The following is a 12008-nucleotide window of genomic DNA, read 5'->3' as shown; positions in this document are numbered from 1 at the left end:
ATCTCCCTTTGATGAATTGTTATCTCACTCAAGGCTTCACCACTAAGTTCTTTAAATATTTCTGGAGCATCTTTAATGACTGCATCTACTATTATCTTCCTCCTACACCTGCAGGAAGTTTAGAAACTTACCTGGACCAATAAGAAAAAAGTTTTTTTTTTTTTTTTTTTTTTTTTTTAAAGAACTGGCTCTGTCTGCAGTCCACCTTATTAGATTTTCTTTCATTCCCTCTGAGAACTTCATACTTTGAAAAAACTTTTGCAGCAAAACACTGAACGTCGCTCATCCTGTCCGTGCCTTCCTTTTGTGGACAGTCTTATTTTCTACAGTGATGAGTGTGGTTTTCAATGCGTCCAGTGAAGTGACACAAAAGCATTCAGTTTACCACTGTATTTAGTGTTTAAGTCAGCAGCTAATTAATCCACCTCCTTGGTACCGTATGACTTCACTCCATGTCAGATTGATGGATTCACTACAGCAGTGGGCAACCATGTGAGTGAGCAAAAAGTGTGTCCAATGACACTGCAAGGACTGTGGAGAAGAAGTGAAGTTCGGGAAACAGTCCCAGTTCCATTACTGAAACTAAATCTTTCCATGCAAGAGGGACTTTCTTATTCCCAAATCTAACCAACCAAAAGAGAGGAGGACTGATTTATAGGGTGCACAAACTTTGATGAGTTTCAAGAGGAAAGTCTGACCTTCTAGCTTCACTCACAACTTCAAAACGGAACAGAGGAAACAGAGGAAAAACCATCAAGTTCAGACAAGGGAAAGAATTTGTCTGATCATAGAAACAACAAAACATTTAAATTCCTCCTTCCCGTTTCTGTCTGTGGACACAGTACATGCCTGAATAGAGGCTCGTATGTGTGTACATGCATTTCTGGTGAGGGTTCATGGACATTTAAATTCACCGAGCACTTTATTAGGAACACCTTTACACCTGCATATTCATGGAATTCACGGTCACCCCGGTAACCTCTTTATAACTTTGTTGAGCAGGTGAAACATCTAAGGATGAGCAACACATCCAACCTTGAGGTGGATGGACTACAACAGCAGAAGACTACGTCAGGTTCCACTCCTGTCAGCCAAGAACAGGAATCTGAGGCTGCTGTGGACACAGGCTCATCAGATGAACAACCTCTTGTTGAAGAACTGAGGCTGTTTTTAGAACAAAGGGAGGAACAACCCAGTATTAGTGTGGTGTTTCTAATAAAGTGCTCGGTGAGTTTAAGTTAGAGAAGCATGTCTTCATGTTTCCTGGTACATGGGTCCTGTGTTAGAAGCCTGTTACGTGTGAAGAAAAATGCTTTGTCACTGAGGATTTCTCCTGGCGTTTCTCCTCATGCTGGGGGACAGTGAATAGAGAAACTCAGTTATTTGTCCCCCCCATCAGTTGGACATGCCATCTCACTCTGCCATTAGATTTGCCACCAGTGACCCCTACAAAAATCAATCACTGTGACCCGTTCACCTCCATAAACTGGCAGTCCCCTGCACACCAGCTGCACGCTTGAATAGTTTATTTACCAAACCCTCTTTGGTGTGACCCTATCATCGCTGCAGTCTTAATCAAATCCTCTGAACAATACTCAGTCCTTCTCTCATATACCCCGAACCACGTCCCAGGGGTCAATAAATAACACACTTACTGGAGGTCCTGGCTTTCCAAGAGGCCCAGGTAAACCTCGTAAACCTGGCTCACCCTGGTGGAGGAGAAAAGAAGAGATTATTATTGTGATTTGTTTTTGGTCACAGTTAATGTGTTTTTGCTAAAAGAGATTTTTACAACTGGAGCAGTACATCTAAAATAAAAAGTCTGCACAAGAAAAAACATCTGAGTATCATTTTCACTCTTCTGGTGGGATCGATGCCAGAGATTTTAAAATTTCCCACACTAAAATCTTTTACTGTTGTTGCGACACGTTCGCGTTACTCTCTTCAATCAACAAAGCTCTCCTTTACAAAGGTTTTAACATTAGACACAGGTGAGACAAAGATGAGACAAAGACATACCCTTTCTCCCATGAAACCAGGAGTCCCACGCATGCCCACGTTCCCCTGGATACCCTGATGGCAGCAGGAACAACACACGGAAGAAATGAATTATCAACTAATGTCACAAATCCAGCAAACTCAGCACCACACAACAATTCACAGAAATCATTTAGGATGTCCCTGGATATAAATTATTAGCTTATGGAGTATTCTGAAGGAGAAAGCAACGTTTTTTGTGTCCATCAGTCTCATAAGTTTATAGACTATACAGACTTTGGGTACCCTCAGTGATAACACTTTCATGTATATACACTAAATATGAAATATTAAATAAACGTGTTGTAAGGGGACATTAAAAATCTGTCTCGAAAATCATTTAAAAACTGAAAGTCCCATTAAAACCTGTACATGAAGAAGACTGCTTTGGATCCATAACTAGTGCTTTGACAGATATATCGAGTCCGTTCACGTACTGTATATTCTGCATGCAGTGTGTATATGCTGTGAGAAAGTAGTGCAGGTACATTCCTTGAATCTGCCCTGCTGAAGAATCACTTACATACATGCCTACTGGGCCCTGAGGTCCCTCCATGCCTGGCTTCCCTGTGAAACCCTGAGAAAACACACACACAAAACACAAAATCTACATAACTGACAAAAGACACACAAACAACAGGCATCTGTTTGCCTGTGGACTCACCCTCTCTCCTGGGGGCCCTGGTACACCTGGGGGTCCTGTCTTCCCTGGTGGCCCCTATCAGATGAAAACAGTGTGTCACCAAGGGGCCAAAGTACCAATCACTGTTTATCTGTTCATCCAATCAGCTTTGCAGACATTAATTCAGCCCGGACACCGCAAAATTTACATAAACATTCACAGCAAAATGCACATTTAACGAAACCTTTGACATTTTTGAAAACCTGCTTGTTTACTGTCTGACCAGTAAACTTAGTTTCTCAACTTTGAACAAAGCCCTGGTGGCTTCACAGTCAGCCCAGCTGCTGTTTCTGGAGCTACAGCACATGCTTCAATGGATCTGTTCATCTACAAACTTCCTGCCTGGCTGCCTCAACTCTGAGAAACTCCGTTTCATACAGTAATTACAGTCTTAAAGTCCTCTGTCTTTCAAATGTCAAAGCCACAGAACAACAACTGAGCGTACCGGAGAACCTGGTGGACCATCGGCTCCTCTCTCCCCTGCAATTCCTTGAAAACCCTAGAAGAGTAACAGTAATAAAAGATTTGTGAAAAAAACGTAAAGAAAAGTGAAAGAAATGAGAGCAAACATTATGAGAACTGCAAAGCCAGCCAAAAATATAAAAATGTCATTTATTACTTGCAAATAACAGACGTGCGCTGAACAGTTACATTTTAGGTTTAAACTAGTTGATTCAGTATTTCTCTAATAGCTGCTTAATTTACCATTTAATTGCCTCTTGGCCTTTTGTTTGATGGAATTCATGAAGCTAGTCCCTAAATGTCATTATGGAGAATGTATTGGTAATTAAGAGTTTAATTTAATACCCTTTAACAGGAGAGTATTACATTTGTCTTTGAGCAATTAATAATATTGGTAACTGTAAACTTGTAAGTCATCAGCAGAACATCTGGAGTTTTTAAGTCATAAAGCCTGTTTTCTCTGAGGATTAAAAGTTTAAACACAAATTTACTGAACATAAAATATTTTCTCCGGCGCTTTTATTTCGTGGTTGGAGAGAAATTTTAATATTACAGCACTCAGTGGGATTTTGCCAATGGTTTTAGAATGAAATGTTCAATAAGCACATACAGTATAGGTACATCATCTGTCCACATGCCAGTGTGTCTACGCTACATATGGTATATGAAAGCATGTGTGTGATACATGACACACCTGATATGTGAAACTGGCTGGTAGCAGGTTCTGTTGTGTCCTGTTAAAAGCTTTTTCTTGGCAGAGTTTCTTGTGTTTTCCTGCCCACGAATCTATAAAACCCTCCATAATTTGACCCTGGGATGTCTCGTAAAAGCGTAATAATGTGGTTGTATTCGGCCGAACCCTGCAGCTTGTGGCAAAGAGCCAACAAATCCGAGCTGGAGGGATGATGTCACGAACACGAACGTTGAGGTCACTCCGCGGCTAACAGTCTTACCGTCGGTCCTTTACTGCCGGGGCTGCCAGCTGCACCCGAGGGACCCTGAAACAGAGACAGAGAAAATACCAACAATGCAATGATTCCCAACAGAACAGGTCATTCAGAGTGCAGATGGTAAATATCATCACTTTAAAGAATTAATGTATAAACTCAGCACATGAATCTTCATCTTACTGAGTTATTTGATTCAGTCTCTTTTTCATTTTCATTCAAAACTTCATTTTATTTGCAACACAATAAGATTTCAGACTAAACACAGAAACATGATCAAATCAATCATGAAGATGGACACTTTTTACAGTGTATACCTCTGTTGGAATTAAACATATCTCAGTCAAGTAAAGCACTTTCTTTCAATATTGGGTGAAATGCAGTGATGCATTAATGAGACAGAGACACAGCATGAACTCTGCACCACTTACTGAACTGTAGAGCTGAGAACACACAACAGCTCACCCCAGTACTGTACAAAGACTGCCTCCTGCTGTCTAAACCAACAATTACTACTCCTCAACTCAACTCGGGTGTCAGTTTTGACATTTTTAGGACATTTCTATCTCAGCAGTCTTTCAGTATGTCACTCCTTAAACCTGTCACCCAACAGCCTTATAATCTTGTATTCAGAAAAAAATGTATTCCCTCCTTTTTTTTTTTTTTTTTTTTTTTTAAGAAGTGTGTGATTATGTGATCTGAAGTCTCTTCCCTCTGTAGTGATCACAAGCCCCACATCCTCTAAAAGACAAAGCTGGGAACAAAATTGCTAATGATAAAGTGTGTGTGAAATAAATCCATGTATGTAAACACAATAATTCACAGAATAATAAACACTGGTCCAGTGTGTGGCAGAAAGTAGAGGAAACACGGAGACACATGCGTGCATGCACACACACGCACACACACACACATGCACACACACACGCGCACACACAGCATTTACAGGCGATGGGATTGAAATATGATAGAGAATGGGAACCTGTGTACCAGGCTTTCCTTCTGCTCCCTCTGGTCCAGGTGGCCCCTGCAAACCCTGGAAGGAATCAACAAAAAACACACGTACAAACACAACACACACATGCAAAACGGTTCATCCCATTTGTTACTTTTAAAATATAACATTTTTTTAGAAAAAAAACTGCACAGTGAACAGTTGTTTTTCTGTTTAGCCTCTGCAGGTCAGTATGACAGGTGAGTATAAAATCTGCCTCTGGATTATAACTAGAAGTGAAATTAGAAACGCATGTAAATAAGTTTAAAGCAAGCTATGTTAAAAATAGCTCATAAATTAGGTTTTACATCTGTGACACCCGTGTTCTGTTTTTTAAGGACCTGCATTTTGAACATTTGACCAGAGCTACAGACAGTTTTGTGCTGACTACACTTTAAATAACTTCTGACAGGCTTGGTGGGCAAGTTTACCGATGGGCCTGGCGGGCCAGTGTGGCCCCTCTGTCCAGTTCGACCCTGGAGAAAAGAAAAGAAAAGAAAAGAGAGAAGACAACATAACTAACTGAAAGTGGAACACGAAGCAAAGTACAGAGCAGGTTTTTGAAGCCAAGCAAACTGCCAGGAGAACTGAAATGATCCAGCTGTGCAGTAAATTACCAAAAAGAACCTGTTTGTGAATGTTGCCTCGAATGTGTAATTTCTTTTATGTCTGTGATGGCAGTGTGATGGGAGTGTTATACCTTGCCCCCTCTGGGTCCCGGTTTGCCGTTGTGTCCATCTGGTCCCTTGTTCCCCTTCAAGGAGGTTCAGATATTAGTGTCTGTTGCTGAGCAGCAATGATCAGTATAAAGTGTTTGTCTTCTTTAAAATACTTCCAGATGTATTTTTAACCCGTAACAACAATTAAATAAAAATGTATGAGTTTAGTTTCTTGTTCTTAAAATGGGTGAAATTGTGTAGAAATTATAAAGTAGAAATGACATTTTCCATTAAAATCGTCATCATTAAAATCAACATCATTAAAATCAAAAACAATTAAATAATCAAGATTTTAACTTGTGTCTCACAGATAAACAAAATAAATTTCATCCTCTTATTTATTTAACAATGGATTAAGCCTTTAGTAGAAGGCTGAGAGTGACTCCAGCTGTGACAAGTGATTCCAATCAAAGCTCAGATTTCAGCCTATTTATTCTGACTCACATGCTGCTTTTAGATTTTCTTTTTTAAAAAACACTTGATGTTCCTGTGAAATGACCAAGTGTAGAAACAGGAGTATGTTAAACTGATGTTGTCGCAGTTAAACTGGATTGTTAAATTCACATGCACTAGGCCACAAGAAGCTCTAATGTTTCACAGTTGAAGCTGGTGTTTGGATCAACATATGAAGTCATCTGACATTTCTCGCTGTTCAGACGCACAAGTCATCACTGACCTTTAACCCACGGCTGCCCTGTTTTCCCTGAGGGCCAGTTTCTCCATTTGAGCCCTGAATGAAGAAATATAAAATCAGTCAAGCTTATCTGGCTTTTCACTTTCACCGCACACCCTCTTTCTCCTGGTTAAAAGAGCATGAAATACAATATTATCCTAAAGAAGAAAAAGTCTACATAGTAGGTTTATAATCTAGTAATGAAAAGTACTTTAATCTGAAGCAACAATCAGGAGATCCACCTTTTTAAACCACACTTACAAACAGAGAAACACTACAGTTAACTACAGTGCTGCACAGCATACCTCAGGACCTTTGGAGCCAGGCTGGCCCTTGGTCCCTAGGAAACCTGGGAAGCCGGTGGGGCCCCTCTCTCCCTGAGGACCCCTAATGCCTGCTGCCCCCTGAATACCCTGAGAGAAAAACAGAGGCTTTATATAATGCACAGAGACCTTTCTGAATCATACAGTCCATGAGATGTTAACAAATGGCAAATACACTTATTTGCTTTCTTGGTGTCTGTTTTTGTGTGTTGATTAAAGAAAGGAGATGTAATGTGTTAATTAGTGAGCTTTAGAAGTGCTGGTAGGTCGACAAAAAGAAAGTGAAGAAGTGTATTTCCCAACATGTTGAGCTTTTCCTTTACGTAGCCTCATGACACTGTATTAATCTTCATCCAGTGTTAACAAACAGAAAATTGCTGCGTCCTACTTTGCTGCCTTTAGGTCCCAGATCCCCCTTGTCTCCATCTGGTCCTCTGTTACCCTGTGAATAAGAAAATGGCCAAATGTAGGTTAAGCCAGTAATGTTTTGCAATAATTATGTTTGTAGATTTACACTGAGCACCCACCATGACCCCGGCAAAACCTGTTGGACCTTGCTGCCCTGGAGGGCCCTGTAAATAAAGTTAAAGAGACTGGGATGTATGGTTTAAAACTGGAAACGATGATGACAGATTAAGAAATCATTGAAGATTAAATAATGAAGGATCAAGATGAAAATATATGAGCAAATTACTATATCACTGCTTTCATGGTTGAATTTAAAGGACAGATAGAGGCTCACATGGCAAGTAAAGATGGAAGTTATTTTGCATCATCTTTACACTTTAATCTGTTGGGAGGGAGTTATACTACAGGGAACCCAGTACAACCAGTAGGTGGCACTGTGAGTCCGCAACACACTGTGTACCAACAGAGTGCTAGAAGAGATCAATGTGGACACATATTTTATTGTACAGTCTGTCAGTGTGTATGAAACAGTTACTGTGTAAAAAAAATGATGGGACCAGTGAGACCAGTCCAGGACACAACTGGGACTAAATTCGATATTTACAACATCTGTTCATATGTACGGTGGAAAAAAACAGTGAGTGAACTCTTTGGAATTATCTGCATTTCTGTATGAATGTTTCTAAACATAGTCAGTCACAATAATAAACAAACACAATCTATTTCAACTTATAACAAACTATTTGTATTGTTCTTGTCCATGTTGAACACATGTTGATCAGGAAGGGACTGAGCTGAAGCAGCTCTGTAAATAAGGACGGTCCAAAATTCCTCCTGAGTGTTATACAGGTCTGATCCATAACTATGAGAAGGACCCGTCTGAAGTTATTGCTGACAAAGGAGCATTGACTGCTTATTAAATCCAAGGTTTCACTTTTTCCACTACCTCTGTGCAAAAAGCACAGAGATGTTTGTGTCCAATGAAAATACTACAGATTATAACAGTTTGATAATGTAATTGTTTATCACACTTTGTGACCATTCAATACAGAAAACTTTTTTCTTGCCACTGTAGTGTGTACCTGCATGTGTATGACTGTACTGACTGAACTCACCATGGGCCCCTCAAAGCCGGGATCCCCCCGGGCACCCATGGGCCCCACAGGCCCCTGACACAAGAACAAAAGAAAAATAAACAACACAGAAGAGAAAACAATGATAAGATGCTGTGCATTCTTCAATGTTCAGTCTAACTTGCTTACTTATCTTTACTGTACATGTTGATACATGCACATTGAGCTTATGTGTAGAATTAAGTACAGTGGGGTTTAGTATCCCGCTGTGAACCCAATTCATTCTTATCAACCATAAACATTTGTGCACTGAAGATTTTCACAATGCACATTAAACAGGTACAATAGGTTGTACTGTGAGTAGTTCTGTTCCAGTTCAACCATTAAATCTCCTGTGCACCTTTTTGAGTTTGAGTTTAGAAAAAAAAAAAGGAACAAAATCACCTGATGAAAACAGACTTACAGGATCTCCTTTAGGGCCGGGAGCACCGATCAGTCCTAAATGTCCCTGTTAAGATGGACAGTTTGACATTAACCAGCTGCTCTGCACTGCATAAAGGCACCCCAACCAATCATATGTCTCATTCATCAGTCTTGCTTTGAACTGTACTCACTTGGGGCCCTCTGAGTCCAGGAGGTCCAATCTGTCCCTCTAACCCTGGAGGCCCCTAATTGGAAGAAAAAGAAGGTAACACATTTTAGGCCCAGTATAAAAAAAGTTTAATCGCTGCAGCATTATTATAGCCAATAACTGAACACGACTGAAAAATATATATACCTGTGGGCCTTTGGGGCCAACACTGCCAGCAGGTCCTATGTCTCCCTAAAAGAAATTTCATTTTATAAATACAATTTATACACAGCATTGTATAAATAATTTTGGTTGGAGTAAACAGGCAATCTGAAGACATCACCTCGGGCTCTGGGAACCTGTGATGGGCAATTTTCAATTTTTTTTTTTTTACATTTTACAGTTTAATGAACATCCTTACCCTTGAGCCATTAACTCCTTGAGCGCCAACATGTCCTGTAACACCTGGTGCACCCTGTGACACACACACGCATAAAAAAAATGATATATATTTATTCATAATTGGCACTAACAGACAAATATTTCAACACGTCATCCATCTGCTCACCGTCAGTCCTGGCAGACCTGGAGGACCGTCCAGTCCACGCTCCCCCTGGTTGAGTCAAGTACAAAACAGAATGAATGATAAACTATCTTCCTCATTTTCCATGAAATTTACGAAGATGATTCACCCAAAATATAAATAGTCAGGCAAGCCAGTTTAGACTAAAGCATGCTGGGATAGGCTCGAGCCATGGACAGGTGGATGTGTAACAAACTAATGCTGCAGAATCCATGTCTTCTCAGGCCAAGTGATGATGTAGTGGTTTCAGAATATTTTATTTGTGACCTTCCCTGTGTTCTCAGACCTTTGGACCCCACTGTATATATCACGTATATATACATAATATACATACATACAGTATATCCCACTTATCTGTTATCTTATCTGTTCCATGGAGTGATTGCTTAGACAAAATATTCATTTTCAGTTGAACTAATCAAAGAACAATGAAGCAATGGAGCTGTGATATCTAAACAAATATTCATATATACTAAGGAGGGTCACATCACTCACATCAGGCCCACGGGGCCCCTCTGGCCCGTAGGCACCTCGGATCCCTTGAGGCCCCTGCAGAGAAGATTAAAATATATAAATTGTTAACACACATAGAAAATACTGTGTTCAAAGTGATGATACAGATTACTGCCTGCTGGTCAGAGTGCCTGTGATAATGCTGTGAGGCAGAGATTCTGAATTCATGTCAAGTAGAATCAAAGTAAACCTGAGAATAGACTGAGGAGGTAAATGGGAGTCTTACTGCTTGGAGCTCAGAGTTCAAAGACTGGACCGGGGATTAAAACGGATTTAGAAGCGCATGTCTTTGTTCCACAAAAGCTGATTGTTTGTTTTTGTTCCTCTTATTTTACACCAGTTGGATGTGTAAGAAATGTATTGCACAAGTGTCATTCTTACTGTTTTTAATGGATCCTGTAATGTGTTGGTACCTCGTCCAACAAATTTCATTTGAACATGAAAAGTCCTTAATAAATAAGCTGCTTTATGTTGCAGATAAAGAAATAGAAATACTCGAGGAATATAAACCACCAACTTTCTTCACAAAGGCTATGAACATAATGTGAAATACCCAGTGAAATTCCTGGTTTGTGGCACAGATACTCACTGGTGGTCCGACAAGACCAGGTCGGCCAGGTAAACCAGTTGATCCCTATACAACGACAGAACACAGTACATGATCATTACAACATACTGTAATGTTCAAAAAGCAAGAGACAAAGGAACAGAGGTCTTGGGTTAATGTTGAGTACCCTTGTGTGTAAACTGTAATTTAAAAAGATGATGATTAAATGCATCGGAGTACCTTCTCACCCGTTTCACCCATTTCCCCTCTGGGACCCTTGAGGCCAATGAGACCCTGAGGAGGTGAAGAAAAAAATGACACACAGTTTTAAAGAACAATTTTTTATCGTCTTTTCCTGTAAACATGAGCATCAATGCATTTCACATGAACAACTTTTAAATTAAAATTATATCTGAACGTTTTTTCATGTTACAAGGGCGTTATCAAATAACGATTTGAACTAGCTCTAATCAATGTTTTTGTATTAACAATAGATCTCACATGACTACTGGCTTTTAGTGGCAAACCTAAAGAGAATTATCACTCAACTCACATAATTGAACAGGTCCGGCATTTACCTGACAGCCAGAAAAGCGACTCCAAATGAGCTAATGTTGCTCATCTGCTAACATTCATCATCGTATCAGCTTAAAAGTTGATGTCAGTGTTTCTGCTGCCCACGCAGTAGAAAAAGGTTTCAATAATAAAGCCCAACTTTTCTTGTAAAGGTATAACTGTTACTCAGCTCAGCAGCTCAGTTCAACAGATGAGACCTTGAGCTTGATATCGAACCTCAATAAATTTTTTATCAACAACCAAAATGTGCCCAGAGCACTGAGTATGGAAAATGATAAAGAGGTGAAGGCTGGTATTACACATCTGGTCAAAATCTTTTTTTTTCCTTATTCCTGGATCTGAGAGTTGCTTATTTACATCAAATAATGTGCTGATTTTGAATCATTTTAGTTAGGCAAAAGGATTGTAAGCCCGATCTAGCTTCTTTAAAAGGACCAGTGTGTAGGATTTTGGGTATCTATTGGCAGGAATGGAATATAATATTCATAAGTATGTTTTCATTAGCATATGATCACCTGACATGAGGAACTATTATGGTTTCATTAGCTTAAAGTGAGCCATTCATATCTAAATAGAGAGCAGATCCTCTTACACCCGGCCCACTATTGTTGTGGTGCCATGTTTCAGTGGCCCAGAATGGTCAAACCAAACACTGGATCTAGGGAGGGCCTTTTACCTTTTTACATTACCTGAGGGTTGGTTCTTCTACACACCTGGAAAGGGAGGGGTGAGGGGAGGGGTGCTGAGTTGGTTGCAATCTGCAACCTCACTGCTAGATGCCACTAAATCCTACACACTGTTCCTTTAATTAAATGAAAAAGGGGTCAGTAAAAAAACATTTTAATATTTCCCAAAGGCACAAAGCATCCAAAAACTTAAGAAGATTAAAGATTTAAGATT

General features: G+C 39.8%; 1 protein-coding gene across 1 annotated transcript in view; it reads right to left on the bottom strand.

Moving 5' to 3' along the window:
* si:ch211-196i2.1 (collagen alpha-1(I) chain) overlaps positions 1-12008 on the bottom strand; it is an 85324-nt gene that overhangs the window by 19215 nt on the left and 54101 nt on the right. Inside the window, exons 15-36 of the mRNA XM_041059467.1 lie at positions 10773-10826; positions 10575-10619; positions 9968-10021; positions 9458-9502; positions 9311-9364; positions 9097-9141; positions 8933-8986; positions 8782-8826; positions 8361-8414; positions 7365-7409; positions 7226-7279; positions 6820-6927; positions 6518-6571; positions 5823-5876; positions 5554-5598; positions 5111-5164; positions 4135-4179; positions 3165-3218; positions 2702-2755; positions 2561-2614; positions 2020-2073; positions 1656-1709 (exon numbers count right to left, since the gene is read on the bottom strand). Coding sequence (XP_040915401.1) covers positions 1656-1709; positions 2020-2073; positions 2561-2614; positions 2702-2755; positions 3165-3218; positions 4135-4179; positions 5111-5164; positions 5554-5598; positions 5823-5876; positions 6518-6571; positions 6820-6927; positions 7226-7279; positions 7365-7409; positions 8361-8414; positions 8782-8826; positions 8933-8986; positions 9097-9141; positions 9311-9364; positions 9458-9502; positions 9968-10021; positions 10575-10619; positions 10773-10826 — 1179 coding nt within the window. The remainder of the gene's footprint in view (positions 1-1655; positions 1710-2019; positions 2074-2560; positions 2615-2701; positions 2756-3164; positions 3219-4134; positions 4180-5110; positions 5165-5553; positions 5599-5822; positions 5877-6517; positions 6572-6819; positions 6928-7225; positions 7280-7364; positions 7410-8360; positions 8415-8781; positions 8827-8932; positions 8987-9096; positions 9142-9310; positions 9365-9457; positions 9503-9967; positions 10022-10574; positions 10620-10772; positions 10827-12008) is intronic.

Source organism: Toxotes jaculatrix, chromosome 16 (assembly GCF_017976425.1).
Source record: "Toxotes jaculatrix isolate fToxJac2 chromosome 16, fToxJac2.pri, whole genome shotgun sequence".
Classification (NCBI taxonomy): Eukaryota; Metazoa; Chordata; class Actinopteri; family Toxotidae; genus Toxotes; species Toxotes jaculatrix.
The sequence above is the reverse complement of the archived record's forward strand: the minus strand, read 5'-3'. Positions and strand labels throughout refer to the sequence as shown.